At 39.9% G+C, this 25,202-nt stretch overlaps 1 protein-coding gene and 1 non-coding gene across 16 annotated transcripts in view; one reads left to right on the top strand and one right to left on the bottom strand.

The window, feature by feature from the left end:
• The first annotated feature begins 2,086 nt into the window (after positions 1-2,086).
• C2CD5 (C2 calcium dependent domain containing 5) overlaps positions 2,087-25,202 on the top strand; it is a 91,802-nt gene continuing 68,686 nt past the window's right edge. For 14 of the 15 annotated variants that reach the window (XR_009494401.1, XM_059886435.1, XM_059886440.1 and 11 more), the window contains exons 1-7: positions 2,087-2,271; positions 2,432-2,550; positions 15,069-15,155; positions 17,057-17,228; positions 19,285-19,380; positions 21,952-22,107; positions 23,582-23,780. Coding sequence is in view for 14 of the 15 variants with exons in the window: in XM_059886435.1 (XP_059742418.1) it covers positions 2,461-2,550; positions 15,069-15,155; positions 17,057-17,228; positions 19,285-19,380; positions 21,952-22,107; positions 23,582-23,780 (800 nt within the window). In the remaining variant the exon portion in view is untranslated. The remainder of the gene's footprint in view (positions 2,272-2,431; positions 2,551-15,068; positions 15,156-17,056; positions 17,229-19,284; positions 19,381-21,951; positions 22,108-23,581; positions 23,781-25,202) is intronic. The other variant, NM_001102503.1, reaches the window with a different exon arrangement.
• Positions 9,731-9,803, bottom strand: TRNAG-CCC (transfer RNA glycine (anticodon CCC)). Its single transcript has one exon. It is a non-coding gene; the product is annotated as a tRNA-Gly (tRNA).

Below are 25,202 nucleotides of genomic sequence, written 5' to 3' on the forward strand. Positions count from 1 at the left end.
TTTTACTTCTTGCCTTCCAATTTGGATGCCTATCTTGTTGAGTATTTTCAAAGTTAAAAATATCATCTTGATATCTTCATCTGGAATTTTCCACTCCTGATGAATCCCAGTGGTATAATATTTCTACTGAAATTGCTAATGCTCATTCTGGTATTTAACATGCCATGCATCGTTAACGCTGTTTTTGATACTTTTATGGAGTGATTTGTGTTACCTCATATGTGTGTTTCAATTTCTCTTTTTCTGATGGTCTGAACCTATAAATTAGGCTTGATTTTAGCAAGTTTATGTATATATACAATTGGGTCGAGTCTTCAAACTGTTTAATCAAGTACGTCCAATTAGCTGAACATAATTTCCTATGGGGTGTGTATTAGTTGCTCAGTCGTGTCTGACTCTTTTAGTCCCCTGACTATAGACCACCAGGCTCCTCTGTCCATGGGATTCTCCAGGCAAGAATACTGGAGTGGGTTGCCATTTCCTTCTCCAGGGGATCTTTCCAACCCAGGGATAGAACCGAGGTCTTCTGCATTGTAAGCAGATTCTTTACCATCTGAGCCACCAGAAAAGCCCAACTTCCAATGGTAGGAGGTCCTGAAATTCGGCAGAACTGTAGATGTTTGCTGCCGCTGCTGCTAAGTCGCTTCAGTCGTGTCCGACTCTGTGCGACCCCATAGACGGCAGCCCACTAGGCTCCTCTGTCCCTGGGATTCTCCAGGCAAGAATACTGGAGTGGGTTGCCATTTCCTTCTCCAATGTATGAAAGTGAAAAGTGAAAGTGAAGTCACTCAGTCGTGTCCGACTCTTAGCGACCCCATGGACTGCAGCCTACCAGGCTCCTCTGTCCATGGGATTTTCCAGGCAAGAGTACTGGAGTGGGGTGCCATAACCACACTGAAATGAACTAAGATTGGAGGGCAATTCCCTTCAAGAAGTTATAAGAGTGTCAGTGCAGGGGCAAGCTATAGCCGCTCAGCTTTATAGCCATTGGTTAGCACCCAATGGGCTCCTCCTCCAAGCAGTTGACAGGGAGCAACTGTCAACCCGCAGCTGTTACTGGTTCTGCTCAGTGATTTGGACTTCCCTGGTGGCTCAGACCCATAAAGAATATGCCTGCAATATGGGAGACCCAAGTTCGGGAAGATATTGTGGAGAAGGGAATGGCTACCCGCTCCAGTATTCCTGCCTGGAGAATCCCATGGACAGAGGAACCTGGCCGGCTACAGTCCATGGGGTCGCAAAGAGTCAGACACGACTGAGCGACTAACACTAACAGAGTGGGCCCCTCTCCCACTGTATAAAAGGAGCCTGAATTGAGATTAAGCAGAGGTAGCTTTTTGAGGCCTTAGTCGGCCATCTTCTCAGTCTGCTAACTTTCCAATTAAAATCGTTATTTTTTCTTCCAACAACTCATCTCCTGATTGATTGGCCCGATTTATGGCCAGCATAACCAGCCTGCGATGACCTAAGGGTACGAGGCAAATTCCTGCAAGAAGTGCCTTTGGATTTCAAAAATTTTCTGTCCAAAATCTACCTTAACATCTGTAACCCAGTACACGTGTATATGACTGAATAAAGAATGTTACTATAAAATACTCGACTATCTTACTCCAATACTTACTCGACTACCCGAGAGGTTCCTGAAATTTCTCACTCTATTTCATGTAAGACAAAAACTGTAGCCCTTCCAGGTAGAAACCAGGTAAGCTGATTTCACGAACTACTAAATGGTCGTTAAAGGCAAACTGAAACCGCTCCTCTATCCGTCTCTGCTGCTGCCTGGTCTCTCCTGGCCCTTTGGAAACGCGGCGCTGGCTGCCGGGAAGGTAACGGCCCGCGGAGAGGTTAGGAGCTGCACCTGCGGTCCGCCCTTGACCGGTAGACCGGTTTCCTCTCCGGAAGCAGCTGGGCTGCAACTCACAGCCCGCGCTCGCTGGATGATGCGGAGCTCCACCAGTTTCCCTGCCCTCCGCTTCCTCGAAGTCCGTCCCGCCTCTCATCTGCTCTCAGTCAATTTCGCATCTCCTCTGCGAGGTGGGCCGAGCGCCGAGCAATCGATGCCTCCTCCTCCGCCCCGGGAGCCGCCATTTTGGGGGGAGGAGAAACACAAGTAGGGGCGGCAGCGGCTCAACGGGATGTCGACTGGCTCCTGCTTCTCTTGCCAGCGCTGTGGAGCTCGGGCAGAAGCCTCCATAGGGGCCACTCCTCCGCCTGCCTCTCCGGAATGAGGCCTAAGTTCCCGCACCGGAAGGCCCCCTTTCTCCTCCAAGAGTAAGTAGCACCAGGCGGCGCAGCGCGCCCCCGCGCGCCCTCCTCTGTCAGTTACCCCGCGCGTCCCCGCGGCCGCGCGCCGTTCCCTGCGCGCTCCCGCCCTCCCCCTCCCCCTCCCAGGCTGGGCGCTCGGCGCAGACTCGCTTGTTTGTGTCTGCAGGAGCCCGAGAAGAGGCCGAAGCCGAGACGATGCCTGGGAAGCTGAAGGTGAAAATCGTGGCCGGGCGCCATTTACCAGTGATGGACCGAGCTAGTGACCTGACTGATGCCTTCGTGGAGGTTGGTGCAAGGTCCTGCCCCTCCAAACACAGGGAGCGCCAAGCCCTGTGAAGGATCCTAGCCACCTTGCCCGCAGTCCCTCAGCCCGTTCCCCGCCCACCGGCCTGCCGGGTGCGGTGCTTAGCCAGCCCTCCCTGGAGAGCTGGCTGCTGAGGCTGCAGCCCATGTAATGGGTGCACGGCTCGCAGGCGTCAGCGGCACGCTCAGCCGCGAGGGAAGGCTGTTACTGCTCTGTCTGCAGGGGTGACCCTGATGTCAGGACTCCTAACAGGCCACCCGCCAGTCAGGAGATCGCAAGGCGTGGCCAGGCGGCCACTGAAACACACACACACACACACCCACACCCACATCCACCCTTCTCTGGGGGCAGGGTACCTGGTTTTTTAATGTTAGAGTGATGGAGATATTTAAGAATGTAGATACAGTCTGTTATGGACTCGGGAGAGCTGCAAGGCGATCTCCTCTTTAGCATAGTGATTTCTGAATCATCAATGCAAGTTCTGAAACCCAAGTGTAACACTTTTCTGCTCTTGTATAGACTGGTAGGTCTGATGAGCTGTTTCAGGGTAATTTAGTGCCTTGAGGTAGGAAGCCAATTAAGTGCCATGGGTTTAAATTGCAAAATTGCTTTTTAAATCTAATGATTAGTTTAAAACTCATGCAAATTAGCACAGGCCTGGGGCGCAGAAAGTAATAATCCAGAGTCTGAAAGAAGCCTAGTAATACTGTAATAAAAAATTGTCAGGACGAGCCAGAGCATTAGAACAGTAATTGTTTGGGCTATTAATGCTTCGAGTTGATAGATACATGATAATATACAGCCTGATTCCATCTCAATATAAAATACTGTTCATGGTCCCTAAAGATTCTCTAACTCAGTCAAATATTGACACAAACATTTACATTCTTAGTTTCAACTTCATTTTTATTTGAGCAACAGTTACTGAGTATGTTCTTGGGCCAGATGATAAGTCATGGGGTTGCACAGATTGCAAAAGCATAGTCTTTGCTCTCAGGTATATCAGAGACTGACCTGCACAGTTTAGGTTAATAAATAGTAGCTAACATGTGTTGAGTCTTGTTATTGCCAGGTCTGTGCTAAGTATTTTTCAATTCTTAGTCTTTATATCTTAAATTTTAGTCTTACGTCTTAGTCTTTATATCGGACTTCCCTGCTAGCTCAGGCCGTAAAGAAGCTGCATGCAGTGCAGGAGACCCAGGTTTGATCCTTGAGTTGGGAAGATCCCCTGGAGAAGGGAATGGTTACCCACTCCAGTATACTTGCCTGGAGAATTCCACAGACAGAGGAGCCTGGAGGGCTACAGCCCATGGGTTCGAAGAGTTGGACACGAGTGCGGGACTAACACACAACCCAGCCTTTGTATCAGTCCTACTGTTGTATTATTTCCCATTTACAGTGGAAGTACTGGAAGGACACAACAGATTGGTTTGTTTTAATAGCATATGAACTTTTGTTTCCAAGCAATATGTACATATAATCAATTAAAACATATCTGGAAAGAATCATGATACCTGAGAAATGCTATGAAGACTTGCTGGTGCAAAGGAACCTGGCAAGTTCAGGAGCCAGGGGAAAATGTTCTGAGATAACATTTGCATTGTCAACCTGTATTGACTGTTTTTACAATTAAAAATGCTTTACAACTTGGAAAAATCCTAGGAACAGTAAGTATTTTGCCGAGGTAACTTAACCTTGTAATTCTCCATAGCCTTGTGGTCTGTTAATCCACTGTGCTCATACTGCCTTTCCGGACAAGATGATGGGTGTTTTCTGTAGACTCTGGAAACTTAATTCTGTCTCTGAAGGTTGAGGGGTCTTCCTAAGAAAGAGACATCAGAGCTGGGCTTTGTAGAATACCCAGAATTTTCCAGGCAGAGTGAAAAGGCGCAGAACATCAAAGGCACCGAGTGGGATACGTGGTGTGTGAGGAGACCAACTTAGTTTGTGATGTGCTTGGTGTCAGAAGGGATATGTGGGTAGTGGAGCTTTGGGGGGTTAAAGCTAGAAAGGTAGGTTTGCGCCAACCTCATTTTCTGTATTAAAGACAATTTTCCTTTATTTTTTTGAGTGTAGGGTCGTTTGGGGAAGTTTTTCAAGCAGAAATGAAATAAGATCATTTTTGTATTAGGTTGTTTCTTTCTAGGATGACTTGAATGGTGATGTTATTGATAGCCTGGATAGATGAGAGACGAGGCAAGGAGATCAGTTGAGAAGGTGGTAAAATTATCCAGACAATGTGTGCGTGTTTAGATGATAGTGGGAATGAATTAAAGGAGAAAGATTTGAGGGACGTTTCTGAGGTAACATTCTCAGGCCTTGGTAACAAATGGTGTTTGCTGGAGAGGGAGGAGTTGGATTTAATGGTGACTCATTCATTCCTTCTTTCAACAAATAGTTACTGAGTGTCTGCTGTTTGCCAAGCCTTGTGGTAGTCACCGATCTAGCCGATGCATATGTGATAGTGAATAAAATATTCTTGGTTCCTGTTTTTATGGACTGTATATTTTGGTGGGAGAACCAGATGTTAAAAAGTAAAGGAAACTTAAATTTATAATTAGAAATAGTGGTGAGAGTCATGAAAGAAAAGTGATAGAGAATCTCAGGGGGTTTACCCTCACTGTTCACCTGAAATTATCACGACATTGTTAATCGGCTGTACGCCAATCCAAAATAAAAGGTTTTAAAATGGAGAAGGCAATGGCACCCCACTCCAGTACTTTTGCCTGGAAAATTCCATGGACGGAGGAGCCTGGTGGCTACAGTCCATGGGGTCGATAAGAGTCGGACACGACTGAGCGACTTCACTTTCACTTTTCACTTTTCATGCATTGGAGAAGGAAATGGCAACCCACTCCAGTGTTCTTGCCTGGAGAATCCCAGGGACGGGGGAGCCTGGTGGGCTGCCGTCTATGGGGTCATACAGAGGCGGACACGACTGAAGCGACTTAGCGATTAGCGACAGAATAGATGCTGCCTTGAATTCTGTAAAGCAAATACTACTTTTCCTATTGGTATTTATTGTAGATCAAACATTCATTTCACCAAAAAAAAAAAAATTTTTTTTTGCCCTGACGTAAGGTATACAAATAAATCAATCTAATAATAGTTTGCTTTTTGCATCAAAAAGTGTGTGGATGGATGTGTTAGTTTTTCCTTGTTTCTTTCTTCCACCTAAATGGTATGGAAGGAACAAAGTACGTGGTAGAAGTCACAGCATTTCTTTCACCACAGAGACAGAGTATGTGATTTATTAGCTAAACTTGTCTATATCCTGAACTACTTCTATTATTTTTGCTTTTTGCCTACTCCTTTTTTCCTGTCAGAGGCTAAGTATATTTCCCATGTGTAAAATGGGACCTAAGAAAGTGAGATGCAGTACAATCAAGATTTGGTCACATCTCAGTGCAAATCAGTGAACAAATCAACTCATAATTTTTACAGATGTAAGAAAGATACTAAAGGTACCCCGGCTGACCCATTTTACACATGAGAAAACTGGACCTCCTTTTTTACATCATCATCAGTTCAGTTCAGTCGCTCAGTCATCATACCTTTTCATTTTTTCCCTAAATGTACTAATTTCTCCTGCCATGCTTTGGCAAATCTGATTTGTTTTTCTTTGTTTCACACTCATATTTGGTACCATGGATCACTCTATAAACTGGTCATCAGTGGATATTCTAAAACCACAAGTATAGAGACCTTGCAAAGAATTCCTGCCCAAGAGGGACTATGCCATGCATCCAGTATTATCTGACCTCAATTTTTTAAGCTACAGATTTTAAAGTTTCTGTTCTTCAACCTGTAATTGTTCTCGATCTTCTAATAAATGAAGTGGCAGCTCCAAAAAAAAAAAAAAAGGTTTAAAAAAAATTAAATACCATGTACTTGTACCCTTTTAGAAGTACTAGACTGTTAAAATTTAATTTTGCATAGTCACTGTCCTGGAGTAAAAAAATAAATATATGCAGATACTCTTTTCTAATTGTCAGTAACTATTAAAAAAGAAGAAGAATCTCTGGAACTTTTGGTTGGATTATCAAGGGAGGCCCCCGAGAAAGTGCCAACTAGGCACAGACCTGCTGGATGAGAAGGAATAGCTGCTTGGTGGCAGTGGCGGTGTATGTGTGTGTAGCGGAGGGGCTGGAGGAGAAGGAAACCTCAGCAGAGGGAAGATCCTGAGGATTTGCTTATTGCAGGAAGTGAGGGAAGAGATGTGTGCTGGCAAGTAATAAGGGAAGGAGCGAGTGCTGTGAGAGAACACTGGACAGTTAATCAGGGAGCCAATTGTGCAGGATCCTAGAGGCCATGACTGAAGTTTGGTTTTGATTGTCAGTTCAGTGGGAAGCACTTATTAAAATGAGTATTTCTGTTATTGTCTAGAGAATGGACTGCAGAGGGGAAAGAGCAAAAGCAGTCAACTAGTTAGGAGATTTCATAATAGTTCAAAAAAGAGATCGTGAGGGTCAAGGTGATGGTTTTGGTAATAGAAGTGGATGGATTCCAGATACACTTTGAAAGTAGACAGTAGAGGACTTGGTAGGTTGGAGTAGGGGCCAGGGAAAGGGAGATGTAGAGATGATTCCTAGCCTTCTGGTGTCACTGGAGTAATTTTCTCAGTCTCCATGGGGTTCAGAGAGATTGGCTGAGTGGGTTGAGCATCAGCTTCCGTTTGGGCATGTTCAGTTTGAAGTGTCTTTGGGTCCTTTAATTGGAGTTATTTAGGAGAAAAGGTTGGATTTGTGAGGATGGTGTTCTGAAGAGAGGTATGAGTTAAAAATAAGCTCCCACAGTCCAATACTTCTCAACTCTGTGAGACCCAATCTCGCATTTATATAGCAGGTATTTTGGAATCTTCCCTTTACTATCTTTACATGCTTACAGTTCTAAATAATCAATATAATGCTCTAACTGTAATATGATACAGAAATAAAAGTATTTTATAATATGTATTTTAATATGGACATACTTGTTAATGACCATAGTAGAAGACATGAAGTAGTCAGATTGAGTCCATGATATTTATTGAGGCTTTGTATATATCAGATACTGTACTGGCTATAGTACAGCATGCAAGGATAGAGCAGTGAGCAAAACAATTTCTGTAGTCCTGGAATGTAGGTTTTAGTGGGAGGAGAGAGTTAATCAGGAAAATTGTTAAGTAAGAGAGAAACTATGCAAGGTGGTGAGAAGTGCCCCATGTGGAGAAAATAAAGCAGGGATTCAGGATAGCAAATACCTCACCTCCACGTACGATCTCCTGAACACGGCTGCTCCTCGAACAGAGTGAGACAGTTGTGTAGTGCTGGCATCTCAGATGGGCCTTCACGGCCATAGGTGATCTGGGTTTCCAAAATAGTCAGCTCATGGGAAAAAAGTTGTCCACTGATTTTTACAGTGGTCATATTTCTTGACAATTATGTATATTAAAGTGAGTGTATATTTAAACCACACTATAATACTTATATTTGTAAAACTGATTTAGGTTCTAGGTAGGTTTTTGACCCATCTGGCTATCTGGTGCGGACATTTTGATAGTCATGACATTGGACAAGTCTTCATTGTTGGGGACTGTCTCTTGAATTGCAGGACACCTAGCATCTCTGAGCTTCTTCGCTTAATAGTACTACTGTTTGTCCCCAAAATACCTGGTGGCAATTTTTAAAGTTCCATTAGAAGTTGGTTCTGTCCCTTTTGCAAACCACTGACTAAGGGGGAGAGAAGAGGGAGCAAGAAGAAGGATGGATCCTTGAACAAATTTGACATTAAGAATTTATTAGAAGTTGAGGATTGTGGAATGGAAACATACTGTCAGCCAGTGATTTTAGGAGAGAATCAGGAAAGTAATGTCTCAGATGGCATTGACACTCAGAAGGAGTGACAAGGCCGGAAACGCATACTGTAGAAAAGTAAGTACGCAGGAGGGCTTCGCGGGTGGTGCTAGTGGTACAGAACCCACCTGCCAAGACGGCAGACATAATAAGAGACCCACGTTTGATCCCTGGGTTGGGAAGAGCCCCTGGAGGAGGGCATGGCAACCCACTCCATGGGAGAACCCCATGGACAGAGGAGCCTGGTGGGCTACAGTCCACAGGGTCGCAAAGAGCTGGACACAACTGAAGCGACTCAGCACACACGCACTGTACACAGGAATAAGGAAGTAGGGGTGGCATGAATAGGCAACTGTTTCAAGAAATAAGGCTGTGAGGGAAGAGGAGAAACAGTGTGATATTGAGGGGGTATGCAGCTTTTAGTACTTAAAAAATAAATTAGAAGATATTAGAACATATTTGTGTGCTAGTAGGAATAATCCAGCAGAAGGGGAAAGATTAATGCAGGAAAAAGGGGATAATGAAGGATTATAATATAATAAAGGGATACATTGTATGGGGTAGACTCTAAGTACTGTATGAACACATAGGAAAGGAGCATAATGAAGTCTGGGCTGGTGATAAGAAGCCTTTGTGCTGGACTGGAAGGATAGTAACATCTCCACAGGCAGAGAGGAAAAGGGAGCATTTTTTGGATGAATAGGACAAACTTGATAAAAGCAAAAGGAGGTGATAGAGCACATGTCATTGAAGAGAGGGTTCTTGTTGAATAGAACTGGGAAATAAAATTTGGCTGAGTAAAGGGGATACGGGCCCCCTGGTGGCTCAGATGGATACAGATTACCAAGGGGTCTGAAAAGGACGGGGAGAAGTCTGTACGGTGGATGCTCTCTTAACCAGTTTCTACCAGCTGACTCATTACGGTCTCCAGTGCTCTGCGTTTCTACCATAAACACATTTTTGAATACCTCGTATCATTAGATTCTGCTCCAGTGTGCCTGTTTCTCTCATCAGTTCTGATATATTACTAAGAGGCAGTTGTGTTTATTTATGCCCTACCCTATTTATGCCAACTCCATTTGTTATTGTTATTTGTTTAAACCTCATACAAATCAGTGATTTAAGTGGGATGATGAAGTTGATAATGCTGTGTAAAGATTTATGGATACAGTTGCTAAAAGTTACTCCTGAATTAGATGAAGATTTTAAAATGAGTATTTTCTATCCATAGTTTTTTACCAGCAATTTTAAGTCTACTGCATGAAAAAAAAAAATTATTTGTTTATATGGCCACACCAGGTCTTTAGCTATGGCATGTACAATCTAGGTCCCTGACCAGGGGTCGAACCTGGGCCCCCTGCATTGGGAGTTCAGAGTCTTAGCCACTGGACTACCAGGGAAGTCCCTCTACCACATTATAAGGAAACCCAAACTGGTAAACACAGATGATACATTATGAGTGTTGTTTATGCAAAAAAGATGCCACAGAACTATCAGCAGTGGATCCTTACTCAAAGATGAGGCCTTTAGTCTTAAGATAAAAGATAGAGAAGTGAATATTTGTTTGCCTGTTTTATTTGAAAATGTTTATTGCTTGTATCATTTTTAATTATTATCTGACTACAAATTATTTGACTGACTACTCAGATATTGGTCCTGGTTGTATTGGTTGAGGGAATTTCTGCTGTATTTGATGTGAGGCTTTCAGGAAGCCAATGAAGACCAAGTAGTACTTAAAGATGATTATTAAATGGGAATCTCCAGGATGAATGGGATGGGATTCTGTACAAGGGAAGTATTAATCAAAATATATCCCAGTATTAATGTGCATGTTACAAACTGTTCTGCTAAACTACATTATCATGTGGTGTTTACCCAGGAGCCTTTGAAGGAACTGGGAGCGGAAAAGAAATTAATAGTTAATGAGCATCTTCTACCAGACATTTTGCTAGGTCTCTACATGCATTATCCTGATTAATGCTTACAGCAACTCCTCTTTTCAGAGGAGGAAGCAGCTTTAAATAACAGGTTAAATAACTTTCTCAAGGTAATTTAGCTAATGAGTGGGGAAAGAGAATGCCTTTACCTTACCAGGGAATCTCGTTAAAATCCCTGATGTTCTTTAGCTAAATGGTGAGGCATTCATTTAATTGCTGAGTAATAAAATCTCCTTTGAATTAAATAAGACCAAATGAACTCTGATTCTTCTTTAGTAGGTGGGGAATCACCGCATTGTTGGCAGAGTACCCGCTCTAGCCTTTTTCTTCTAAAATCTTTTGTTGGTTTAGAGTAGTATGGGGACTATTAGATTTTTACTGTAGATGAAATGGACAGTTGACCGTCCCCACCCCCCCCCCCCAAAAAAAAGCACATTATGGCACTACATGGTAGTGGGACAGAACTCAAGAGGGTGCCAAAATCATAACTTAGGGAATGATATGCTGGTTTTTGGCAGTTGAGCCAAAACCCTTGGGTACATTTGGCTTTTGAATGGTGTTGAATGGTATTATGAATCCTAGTGATATTTTACTTCAAATAAAGTAGTTTTTACGTAAATTAAAAAATAAATATTTCTTTGGTGTTTTGAATATTGAAATGTAATAAACATTAAAGAAGTAGTAATCAGGTTTCTTCTGAGGGGTCTTTTTCCTCATTTCATTTCTTTTACATTTGTGGTTTAAAAGTGAAAAGATAGTTACAGAGTAATACAGTTGGCCCTTCATGGCCCTGGGGTCTGCTTCCTTGGAGTCAACCAACTGCAGGTAGAAAATATTTGGGAAAAAAAATTCCAGAAAGTTCCAAAAGGCAGCAGTTGAATTTTTTGTGTGTGGCAGCTGTTTACATAGTATGGGCTTCCCAGGTGGCATTAGCAGTAAAGAACCTACCTGCCAATGCAGGAGACATGAGACAAGGGTAGGGTTGAATCCCTGGGTTGGGAAGATCTGCTGGAGAAGGGGATGGCAACACAATAGTCTTGCCTTGAGAATCCCATGGCCAGAGGAGCCTGGCAGGCTATAGTCCAGAGAGTCACAGAGAGACAGGACTGAAGTGACTTAGCATATACACATGTTGTATTTACAGCTATTTACATAGCATTTTGGAGAAGGAAGTGGCAACCCACTCCAGTATTCTTGCCTGGAGAATTCCTTGGACAGAGGAGCCTGGTGGGCCACAGTCCATAGGGTCGCAAAGAGGACAGGGCTGAAGCGACTTAGCACAGGGCTTCAGCCATGTCCTCTTTGCGACCCTCTGGACTAGAGATGATTTCAAGTGTACAGGAAATTATGTGCAGATACCGTACCATTTTATATAAGGGACCTGAGCATCCACAGATTTGGATATCTGGGGGTTGGATGAGGGGTAGGGAGGAGTCCTGGAACCAATACCTGGGTACTGAGAGACAGCTGAGCACGAATAACTCCTGTTACAAAAGATTTAGATACTCAGATGTAAACTTGAAAGTCCCATACTTCTTGCTACACTGTACTGTGTTATCTGCTCCCTTATCAGTTCCTTCTTCAGAGATCATTGCTGTCTCTTTTTTGGCATGTCTATATCTACTCCTCCCTCTAAAAAAAAAGCAACTCTTACATATCATATGTTTCTTGTTTTTTTCATATTCCCCTCCCAGCATATATAGTTAACCCCGTTCTTTAGTAGGGAGTGTGTGATTTAGTCCCTTTCTTGTTCTCACTAGGTTTTTGTGTATTTTTTGGAGGAGGAGCCACATGTGAAAGTACTACTTGAGGATAAATTCCTGGACGTGAATCCAGAGTTCTGTAATTCGAATCTAAACAGAGTTTTTGCCATTTGAATTTATTTTTGATGTTTTTGACTTTTAAAATAGCCCATTTAAAAAATAGGTAATATACATGCATGTCAAAATTCCAGCAGGTGCAAAATGAGTCAGCCTCTCATTGCCTCTCTTTCAACTGATCTGTTTTGTTCTGTTCAGTGGCCTCTGTTAACATTTGTTGTATATCCTTCCAGAAATAATGCGTGCACATATAGGCATATGTCATATGCCTTATGACATTTTGTCATTTTTTTCCTCCACAAAGAATACCATACACACTGCCCTGCAGTAGAGATGTATCATAGACATTGTTCCTTTTAAAAATTTTTTAAATTCAAATTATTTTGGCTGCACTGGGCTCTTTGGTTCAGCACACAGACTTCTCTGCTTGCAGCACATGGGCTTAGTCGTGGTATGTGGGATCTTAGTTCCCCGACCAGGGATCAAACCTGGGCCCTTAGACATTGTTCTGTACTAGTGTTTGGAGAACGGCTTCATTTTTCTCTTTAGCACTGCATCATGCAGCTTTCCCATACTTGATTTAGCCAGTTCCCAATTGATGGACATCTAGGTTACTTCCAGTCATTTGCCACCATCATGCTGCTTGTATATGTCATTGTGCATCTCTGTATGAGTTTAAAGGGTATGGGCATTTAACATTTTGATAACTGTTGTCAGATTGCACTTTGTGAAGATTGTTCAGAGTTGCACTTACAGCAACAAGAGTACGAGTATGAAACACTCACACTGTTTTTTCGGACTTTGGACCTCTACCAACCCAAGCAGTCAACGTGTTGGTTTAGTTTGTTTTCATCTTTTGATATATTAAAAAGACATCTACGTTCCATTTCTTTGAATTTCTTTTTTTCAGTTGGTTTATTGATCTTTTTCTTACTGCTTTGTAGGAACTTGTTAGAAATCAAGGAAATTAGCTGTTTGTGACATGTTGGCAAATCCTTTTTCTCAGTTTTCTTATTTATCATAGTCCTTACCAAGCGTGATGGAGTAGGAAATGGCAAATCAGTATTCTTGCCTGGAAAATTCCATGAACAGAGGAGCCTGGCTGGCTACAGTTCATGGGATCGCAGAGTGGGACACGACTGAGCAACTAAGCGCACTCACCGTGCAAGAACTTACTATTTTTGTGTAATTTCTTAAACTTTTTCTACTCTCTGATGCAACTACCTAGGTACAAAATGGTGGGTATCATCCCTGATAATTTAAATTGTGTGATAAAATGTACAGAAGATAATGACTATAGTTTTGGGTATTTTGCTTTTAGAATATTTTCTGGACTGATTAAACATTAATGTCTGCCAGCATTATAATACCAAAAGTAGGATTGTCAGTCAGGGAGGAAAGGAGATTTCATGGGTAATCTGACTGAACCAACATTTCCTGAGTATCTACAATGTGCAAAATTCTTTATTGGGTATTGGGATAAACCTTTAGTGAATTTTGAGGGTGGGACATACACACTGGTGAAAACTGATAGAACTGGGAAAGAGCTTGGCAAGATCAAATTTAGGAAAGATGAGACAGTCTAGGAAGTAGTTTCTTATCTGTTTTGCTCTTAAGCTTCCTGACCGCTTCTCAAGTCCAGTCTAAGGTTTCACAATCTCCATTCTTTGTTAGAAATGTCCCAGGGATTTAGCCTGCTTTCCGTCTTCTTCATTTCCTTATTTACTTTTTCTTTTTGATTTAGTGCCCACCAAGACTGACTGTGAAACCAGATAGACTCCCCATCCAACCCCTTTTATTGTCCCCTGACGTAGGAACATAAAACCCATAATGACCATAGTTATTGCTGATCACTGATGCTGGGAGGGATTGGAGGCAGGAGGAGAAGGGGACGACAGAGGATGAGATGGCTGGATGGCATCACTGACTCGATGCACATGAGTCTGAGTGAACTCCGGGAGTTGGTGATGGACAGGGAGGCCTGGCGTTCTGCGATTCATGGGGTCGCGAAGAGTTGGACACGACTGAGCGACTGAACTGAACCGATGTATACACAAGTAAAGATTAAAAAAAATAACAAATATGAGGAAGTAAGAAAATAGGGGAGTATATGTTACCAAGTTCCTGTAATAATAGGCTGTAGTTCTGGATTCCCTTGATAAGCTGGTAAGACAGTTGTCCTTTTTACCTTCTGATTTGTTTTGCTGGTCCTCCACCCTTAAGACTTTCCTCTTTTGTTTAAGCTCCTGTTTAGTGAACGCCGTGTTGAGTACTTCCTCCATACGGACTTGGTGGTGGATTAGCCACTAAGTCTTGTGCCACACTTGTGGCCTCATGGACTGTAGCCCACCAGGCTCCTCTGTCCTGGGATTTTCCAGGCAAGAATAGTAGAGTGGGTTGCCATTTCTTTCTCCAGGAGATCTTACCGACTAGGGATTGAACTTGGGTCTCCTGCATTGCAGGTGGATTCTTTACAGACTCAGCCACCAGGGAAGCTCTCACACTGACATAATGGTCTGATTTTAATTTCCCCATGCCGTGCTGTGCTTCATCACTCAGTTGTGTCCTACTCTTTATGACCCCCGTGGACTGTAGCCTACCAGGCTCCTCTGTCCTTGGGGAGTCTCCAGGCAAGAATACTGGAGTGGGTTGCCATGCCCTCCTCCAGGGGATCTTCCTGACCCAGGGATCGGCAGAGCTAGTCAAACAGAACAGTGGGCAAGCCCTTGTTCCCAGGTGTAATCTATCAACTTACCTGGGCCTATCCTATTTTCTCCCCTTTCATCTCAGGGATAGTTGTCTTTTTCCCCCTGCATGGTTAATCTTCCCATTGCTTAGCTGACGTTAAATTTTATTTTTATTCACATTTTTGATCTTTATATTTGAATTATTTCTCATTTGTTTTTAGGTAAAATTTGGTAATACTACCTTTAAAACAGATGTGTATCTCAAGTCCCTCAACCCTCAGTGGAACTCAGAGTGGTTTAAATTTGAGGTAAGTTTTTAAATGTCAGCATTTTTTGTGTGTGTATTTTTGATATGACCCTTTTTTCTCCTCTCTCCAGGAATGATTGCACTACCTTTTATTTCAGGTAATGTAGTTTTTGTACACCAGGAAAATATTTCCTGTGTGTGTGCTCAGTCACTCAATTGTGTCTCTTTTCGGCCCCATTGGCCTCTGCCCATGGGATTCTCCAGGTAAGATTACTGCAGTGGGTTGCATCTTCCAGGGCATCTTCTCAACCCAGTGATCAAACCTGCATCTCCTGCATTGGCAGGTATATTCTTTACCACTAGTGCCAGCTGGGAAGCCCTGCTGCTGCTAAGTCGCTTCAGTCATGTCCGACTCTGTGCGACCCCAGAGATGGCAGCCCAATGGCAGCCCACCAGGCTCCCCCATCCCTGGGATTCTCCAGGCAAGAACACTGGAGTGGGTTGCCATTTCCTTCTTCAATGCATGAAAGTGAAAAGTGAAAGTGAAGTCGCTTAGTCATGTCCGACTCTTAGCGACCCCATGGACTGCAGCCTACCAGGCTTCTCCGTCCATGGGATTTTCCAGGCAAGAGTACTGGAGTGGGGTGCCATTGATTTCTCTGTGGGAAGCCCTACGAATATTGAATTTTCAAAAAAATTATGTTACAGTTTAGAAAAATGGTGTATGAATAGGAGAGCCCAGATTAAAAAGGTATTATATTATTATGTAATAATTTTCCTCTGGATTTTAGCATATACCAAAAAACACATATGCACTGTGTATAGATTAAAAGTTTTTGAATTTTGTAAAAATATGTCATAAATATTACCATTTTAACCATTTTTAAGTGTACAATACAACAGCATTAATTGCATTTACCTGCATACAATGATACGCAAGCATCACCACTATTTCCAAAACTTTTTGGTCACTTCAGAGAAACCACTCATTCAGCACCAACTCCCTATGCCCTCCTCTCCCCTGCCCCTTGTAGCCTCTCATCTACTCTCTGTCTCTGAAGTTGCCTATGTAAGTATTTCATGTAAGTGGAATCATAAGTATTTGTCCTTTTGTGTGTGGCTTCTTTCACTTAACATGATGTTTTCAGGGTTCATCTGTGTTGTGCAGTGTGTATCCAAATTTCATTTCTTTTTATGGCGGAATAATATTTCATCTTATGAACATACCATATTTTGTTTATTCTCTTTATCTGTTGTTGAACACTTGGATTTGTTTCTGCCTTTTGGCTGTTGTGACTAATGCCACACCAGTGAACACTGGTATACAAGGATCTGTTTGAATCTTTGTTTTCAGTTCTTTTGGATATATACCTAGAAGTGGAGTGGGTGAGTCATATGGTAATTTCTGTGTTTAGCTTTTTAAAGAACTGCCAAACTTTTCCACAGTGGTTGCACCATTTTGCATTCCCACCAGCATGTCTTGAGAGTTTCAGTTTTTCCATATTCTTGTCCATATTTATTTATTTTAAAAATGTAAGTCATCCTAATAGGAAGGATAATTTAATTATATAAATTATCCTATAAATTATATACATTATTATATAATTTTAATGTGCATTTTTATTATGAATGAGGTGAGTTTGATTTCTTATGGCTAAGGCTCATTTGCATTTTTTTACTTTGAACTGTACCAAAGGAAGATATGTAGATTTTTGAGGTAGACTTCACCAGACTTGATGACCATTTTAATACAAAGAATGTAAATGTGAGGTGGTATCTCATTGGTTTTCTTCTGCATTTCTCTGATGACTAGTCTCTCTACCTTTACTTGGAGATAAATCTGTGTGATTTTTTTTTTCCCCAGAGATAAGTAATCTTCTACATTATGCATACATTTATGGTAATGAAGATTTTTATTATATTTTTATTATAAGATTTAACTTTTAAAGTATCCTTTTTTAGGTGGATGATGAAGATTTACAAGATGAACCTCTCCAGATCACAGTTCTTGACCATGATACATATAGTGCAAACGATGCCATTGGTAAAGTGTACATTGACATTGATCCTTTACTCTACAGTGAGGCTGCAACTGTCATCTCAGGATGGTTTCCAATTTATGATACCATTCACGGTAAGCAGTACATTTTAAGAAAATAAGTCACGATGTTTTTTAAAAAATTAAATCTTCAAAATTATTTTTGGTCGTGCCAGGTCTTTGTTGCTGCGTGGGCTTTTCTCTAGTTGAGGTAAGTGAGGGCTTCTCTGTTGTTATGGAGCATGGGCTCCAGGTGCCCGGGCTTCAGTGGTTGTGGCTCATGGGTTCCAGAGCTCAGGCTCAGCAGTTGTGGTGCATGGGTGTTGCCCTGGGTGTCATATGGGGTCTTCCTGGACCAGGGATTTGAACCCATGTCCCCATTGGCAGGCCTATACTTAATCACTGGACCACCAGGGAAGTCCTCACAATCTTTTAATTTATCTTAAAGACTTTTGTGCTAAATTTGGTTTTTTTAAAAATATGACTTTTGTTTTAATAGACATGTGGTAGTATGTATTGTTGGTAGAGTTGTAACTTTTCTGACTGTAATTTGGAATAATGCTTGCTGAATTTGTGCAATATAATAAGCAAATACATCATTTGAAAATCATCTAATATTAGTACTCTGTTTCTAAAGCATACTTTAAAATGAATGATTTTGAAACTTTGTAAAAATTCTTGAAAGGAAGAAAAGTGTTCAAAGGCTTTTTGTTACCTAAAGTAAAGTTCTCAAAGTATGGTCTAGGGACATCTGTGTGTCCCTGAGATACTTTCACAGGCCCTGAGAAGTGAGATGAGAACTGTTTTCGGCATGATACTTACATGTATGTCATTTGCCGTTTTTAGCCTCATTTTCTTAGGAGGGTACAATGGAGCTTTCTAGAGGTATCTTAGATAGCATATGCAAAAGCAGAGACATTACTTTGCCAACAAAGGTTCGTCTAGTCAAGGCTATGGTTTTTCCTGTGGTCATGTATGGATGTGAGAGTTGGACTGTGAAGAAGGCTGAGCGCCGAAGAATTGATGCTTTTGAACTGTGGTGTTGGAGAAGACTCTTGAGAGTCCCTTGGACTGCAAGGAGATCCAACCAGTCCATTCTGAAGGAGATCAGCCCTGGGATTTCTTTGGAAGGAATGATGCTAAAGCTGAAACTCCAGTACTTTGGCTACCTCATGCGAAGAGTTGACTCATTGGAAAAGACTCTGATGGTGGGAGGGATTGGGGGCAAGAGGAGAAGGGGACAACAGAGGATGAGATGGCTGGATGGCATCACTGACTCGATGGACGTGAGTCTCGGTGAACTCCGGGAGTTGGTGATGGACAGAGAGGCCTGGTGTGCTGCGATTCATGGGGTCGCAAAGAGTCGGACATGACTGAGCGACTGATCTGATCTGATGTGATCTGATGATAATATCATGTTACCACACACTGAATGCAGAGCAGAAATGAGAATCTAAATATTTCATTAAGTTACGCACTATAAAGGTTCGAAAAAATGTAATGCCATTCTTATCATTAAACATTTTTTTGTTTTTCAAAATATAGTTATTTTTATAAAAATGTTTATTTTGACATAGATTTCCTGTTTAAATGAAGTAATAAGTAAATATTTTTCTGAATTCTCAGTTTAGATTTGTAACATGGTAAATATTGAAGATAGGTTTTGACCCACATAGACAAAGACTCTTTGAGATCCTCAATAGTTTTTGAGATTAGAGGGGCCCAGTGATCAAAAAGTTGAGAACCACTAACCTAAAAATAATGTCATCTCTTTAAAAGGGCAGATGGACCCATAAGAAACTGGCAGATACTTCTGCCTACAGTCTTGTACTTTTTGCCTATTTTACATTTTTGATCTGGCAATTCCATCGATAGTAGTTTATTATAAGAAGTAAGATATTTGATGAGATTTGTGTGTATTGTGACATTATTCATATTCTGTATTTTTACTGATATTTAAAATGGTAAAATAAGTTGGGAACAATATTTACTTAGAGCATCTGTAGAACAAAAATAATTAGGAAACAAGGTTAGCATTGCTATTATGATCGATACATTATTTTAAAATCATTAATTGGCATTTATTTGCTGATTATTTAATTATACTTTATTTTCTAAAGGTAGAAACTTGATTTTCCTTTTGAAATTACAGGTATCCGTGGGGAAATCAATGTAGTTGTCAAAGTAGACCTCTTCAATGATTTAAATCGATTCAGGCAGTCATCATGTGGAGTCAAATTCTTTTGCAGTAAGTAAATATATTTTATTACTCATTTGACAGGAAATTTAATGCATTTATTAATAAATATGAGAAATTTTGTTAATTTATACATATTTATATTAATAAATATGAAAATGTATTAATAAATACGTTAAGTGTGAGAAATCAAATTAATATTTCAGAAGGCTGACAGAAAACCTATTTATACTTTGGTCTTAATGTCAAAGAGAAAATTGCTAGTTTTTCAAAACTAATTGCTGTAGTTCTGGAAACTTATCTGATTTTAAAGTAGATGATAGCCAATTTTCACAAGTTCATAGAAAGTTTTTTCTAGAAAAATCCAGTAGGGCATGTCTGTGCATGTGGTTGTCATGACGATGTCCCTGTGGCCTACAGGGAGGCTGCCTTTGGTTGTTCCCCCCTTCCCTGACTTCTCTAGTCTCTATGCCAGCCTCCGCCCAGGCCCACAGAGCGTGATTAGAAGGAATCACATTAGTCACTGCGGGTTACAGTACTTAACACCATTAGAAAGAGTAACAGGTGAGGATTTTTGAATCTTTTTCAGAATTTTTAAAGAAGAATCCATATGTTAATGAGAGAATATTTACTTAAACCTTATGTTTAGTGATACTGGGTTTGAGGTGGAGAATTGATTGGTAAAGCACTACATAAGAAATATTTAAGAAGGACTGGAAACAAGATTGAAGATAAAGGTGAAAAGTTTTTTCCTGCAATGCAACAAATTAATTCAGCCTTAGAGAAATTAGATATGGGAATGCAAAGTGTGCTAGCATTTGGTACAGTCTTAACTCCAAATGCAATAATTAAGGGAATAAACCCAAACTGATATATAATGAGCCCACAGTTCATCCAGGCTACATGCTGAAAGAAAATCAGTGCATTCTTAAACTAGGTGTGAGCCCATGTGTAATATAAAACATTGTGATATAAAACAGCTGATATACTGTATTTGAACATAGCCTACGCTATCTTGATGTCAGCAGGTAGTCAGTGGTCAGAGACAACACGAGGGGAGAGAACTTGTTGCACTTTCTCAATCAATGAAGACAAATCCCATTAATATCTACATTTGGGAAACATACTGGATGAGGCTACATGTGTGGAATATTCAGACCTAATTCAAATAGGTTGTTCAAAATCAGACAATATAGATGTGGAACCATTTGTGGTGGATGGACATGTATATCTTGCAGAAGTCTGACATGGCTTTAAAAAGCAGAATTATTTAAAAAGCATAATTACAGGACACTAACTTATAGAGAAGATTGCAAGCTACTCATCTGGTTTGAGTTTTACTCTTGTACCAGTAGTCAACAAAATCTTAAAATAATTTGCACATATTTGTCTTATTTTATAAAAATTAATATTTTATTGCCTATTACATTTTTTTCATAAATTAGAACAAGTTATTTTTGTCAAATGTGTAAAAGATCTGACTATAATTAAGCTTTGACTAACTGTCCCAAAAAAGAAAAATCCAGTGGCATTTTATGTTGGTATAGGATGCTAAAAGATAGGAGTGGAGTACCGTGGTACTATCCAGAACGACATAAACACCTACAGGTATGGAGCCCTACAAATGCCATGAAATATAGGGTTGCAATTAAGCAGTTCTGGGCAATTCATAGCCAGCCTGAACTAACAAGGTTGAAAACGCCTAAATAATTGAATTCGTTTCAAGGTACATGAATGGCTTGAAACTAATGACTCCACCACAAATGGCTCCATGTCAGTATTGTCTGATTTTGAACAGCCTATATGAATTAAGTGTAAATACGCCACACATGTAACCTTATCAGATTTGTTTCCCAGATGTTGATATTAATGGCATTTTTTTAATTGGTTGAGAAAACGTGAATTCTCGAATTCTCCCCTTTTTGATAAATCCACTGAGCTTTGTTGTTCTCAGTATTGAATGAGTCTGTTAAGTAGTGTAGTGACTACTGAACCAGTTGGCCATGGAGCCATGGATTATTAGGAACTACAAACCTGTAGGACTTCTCAGATTAAGTCAGAAAGGTAATGGTGTGATTTTTGAGGCTGCATTATGAGGTGTTTTTAAACTTTTTAAAAGGGCTTCCAGTAATTAGAGGTTTTTGGTATTCATTATTTGCTTTCTGATGTTTTGTATAATACCTACTTAGCTCAGTTGAATTTTGACTTTTTTTATATTCTGTATTGAATACTACTTAAGATGGTGTGTAGCTATTTTCTGTATTATAAAAGTAAAGTTTGTATCTACTATGCTTATATGAGAAAGGTGAGAAGCCTCATGAAAGAAAATTATTGTTTCTAAGAATAATCATTAGAATCAATAGATTGGAAGAATCAATTAGAATCAATTGATTCTTGATTATTCTAATATTATTCGAATAATAATATTCTAATATTATTCTAATCAAGAATCATTAGAATCAGTTGTTTGATTGGAAGTATTATTATGGTTATACTGAGGTTATCACAGTCAAAGATGTTCTTGTAGTATGTATCCACAAGGTAAGAACTAGTTGTACATTTTTAAAGGGTTGAATTTAACTTTGTGATAAACAGAGCATAATAAATAATTTTTTTTAACAGCAACATCCATTCCAAAATGCTATAGAGCTGTAATAATTCATGGATTTGTAGAAGAACTTGTGGTCAATGAAGACCCAGAGTATCAATGGATTGATCGAATTCGCACGCCAAGGGCATCAAATGAGGCCAGACAGAGGCTCATTTCTTTAATGTCAGGTATTTGAAAAATAATAATAATAACTTCATGGCTGATTGACTTAATCCTCGAGAATTCTTCACTTCCTTTTGACATTTTACTAAAACTTTACAATGAAGACTGAATTGTAACTGACTGTTTCCCTATCCTTGGCCCCATTCTGCTAAACACATGTGCATTGTTGTCTTATAACAAGAAATCTGAATCAGAAGCTTATGGTTCCTTTTTTCTAGGTGGTGAAAGGAAATTGCGCTTATGAAGTGGAAGAGAGGGAAGTAGTTTCCCTCCTTTGAGTGTTTATTTGTATGCAGAGCTTAGGTGATCTCTCTGAGGCTTCCTGTTTGCGTGCGTGCTCAGTTACTTCAGTGGTGTCTGACTCTTTGCAAGCCCATGGACTGCAGCCCACCAGACTCCTCTGTCCATGGCATTATCCTGGCAAGAATACTGGACTGGGTTGCCATGCCCTCCTCCAGGGACTCTTCCAACCCAGGGATTGAACCCACGTCTCCTACATAATAGATAATTTTTCCTGTATTGTGGGCAGATTCTTTACTGCTGAGCCACCAGGAAAGCCCCTAGGCTTTTTGTTTAAATGTCTTTTCATAGTCCTTCTCTGACAATTTATACCTCCTTTTATCCCCTACTCCCCTGCCACTCTTACCCCATTACTTTATTTTCCTTTGAAGAACTTATTTCCATCTAAAGTTTGTATTTATATGTATGTGTGTGTGACTGCATACGCACACACACGCACATACATTCATTCTCTCATATATATCAGATAATAAACACAAATGTGTTTATAATAAATTTGCATATTTAAATAGAAATATAGATATATTTATAGTTATTAATATATTATTAAGTATATTAAACATGTACTTAATATGTATAATTTTTTAATATAATTGATGAAATTTTAAATATTTAAATATTTAATGTTTGAATGCATATGCATGTTATATTTAATATGTTACTGTTAATATATTAATTTAATTAAATGTTTTTTGTATTTAGTCTACATATTAAGAAATATATAATTTATTATATTTATTTATAATATATTAGAGTATATTATGTGCTGTATATTCTATGTATTTTATTTATATTATATATAATACTTGTTTACTTGTTTTTTATCTGTTTCTCCCCCTAGTATGTAAATCCCACTAGTTTTAGGGCTTTATCTTTCTTGTTCCCCTCTGTATCTCTAGCACAGAAGAAAAGAATGCCAGGCGCACAGTATACGGTGAGAAATTATTTAGTAAATGAATGCACGAATGAGTGAACCTTACTTAGCACATCTGTAAAATGTAGCTAGTAATATCTTACCTCCTTGACTATAGGAGTATGTACCAGGTAATCTTCTAGGTTCCCTTCAAGTTCTCAAAATCTGTGATTTTTCTGAACTCTTTCAAATCACCACCATACCCAGCTTTGTATTTTGAAACATACAGATAAAAAGCTGACTGAATTTTCTTCCCTTTTTTGTAGGTGAACTGCAGAGGAAGATTGGCTTAAAAGTTCTTGAAATGAGAGGAAATGCGGTTGTTGGGTACTTACAGTGTTTTGATCTGGAAGGCGAATCTGGGTTAGTGGTACGAGCCATAGGAACAGCGTGTACGCTGGATAAATTAAGTAGCCCAGCAGCATTCCTTCCTGCATGTAATTCCCCGTCCAAAGAAATGAAGGAGTAAGTATGAATTGATGAATTGTTCTTATGGAGCTTTTTATCTTTTGCTTACATATTTTCATTTGATTTGGGACAGTAGAGTTGTTCAAAATACATTTTTTCCTGTGGCAATTTTACTTATCAGAGATGACTATCACAATTTGAAACTTAGATCTTTCTAGTATTTTTTATACTGTCTTGTGAAATTCATATTAAATAATGTATAATTAAACTTGTTCTACATCTTTAGGCACTGTGTACCTAAAGCATAAAATGAACTTTTATGCATTGTGGGGAATTTTACTTGTTTTATGGGAAATGGTTAATACCCCATACCTCATAATCCAATTATGCATATTATTAGCAACATAGTATAGACAGCAGGGACGAGACCTGTTCAGGGGTCTCAAACTTCAGTGTCTACAGAGGTCAAGCAATTTATATAAATAAAATAATTGGGTATAATTAAATGGTGAATACTGGCACTACATAGAGCAGATGTTGGCAAACTTTTTCTGTAAAAGACCAAACAGTAAATAGATAGTAAATATTTCATGCACTGGACATATAGTTTTGATCTTTATTTATCAAAAAAAATTTAAAAAAAAGGAATTTGGTGATTTTGACCTTTAGGAAGTTTAGTTGATTTTGACCTTTAGGAAGTTTAGGAAGTTAGAGTCTCACATTTAAAAAAAAAAAAACTCCATCTGATCCAACAAAACATTTCTGTTGGCTTGATTTGGCTTATGTGTCATCGTTTATGCTTAAGGCAGAGATTCTCAACATGGTGGTGGTGCTATCAAGAAGGAGTACTTGAAATGAAAAGTTTCTGTTGTAATGTCTGGGGTAAGGTGGATGATTCTGTTGGAGACCAGAAATGCTGCCTGTTCTGCAGAGCAAGGGACAACTTATATAACAAAGACTTGTTTTATACTAAAAATGCTGATAGTATTTCCACTGAGAGCCATTGCTGTAGAGATTCTTGTAGATCACAGGTCAAAAAACTTGTTTTGGTAAATGACCAGAATGGGAATAGCAAGGACTCAACTTTGCTGTTGTTGCAAGAAAGCAGCCAACAGTAGTTTGCAAATGAATGGGTGTGTCTTTCATTCCAATAAAACTTACTTATTTTTGAAAAATGGATGGCAAGATGGATTTGGTCTGTACTGTGTGGTGTGCTGACCTCTGACTTTCATCATCAGGGAGTCAGAGTTCTGTAGTAAAAAAACCGAAAATGTTTCCTAGTTCAGCAGTAAAGAGAGGTTGCCTAGAAAGCAATCACAATGTTTTTTCAAACAGTCTTTATAAAGGTGAAATTTTTCTCTTTGTCTCAACTTAACTCTTTTTAATTATTTCTTTATGCTGACCTTTAGTTATTTGAATTAAATTTTAGTCACAAGAGGGAGGACAGTATTGCGTATGCTACCTAATTTTATTTAGAAG

The sequence above is a fragment of the Bos taurus genome, chromosome 5 (assembly GCF_002263795.3).
Source record: "Bos taurus isolate L1 Dominette 01449 registration number 42190680 breed Hereford chromosome 5, ARS-UCD2.0, whole genome shotgun sequence".
Classification (NCBI taxonomy): Eukaryota; Metazoa; Chordata; class Mammalia; order Artiodactyla; family Bovidae; genus Bos; species Bos taurus.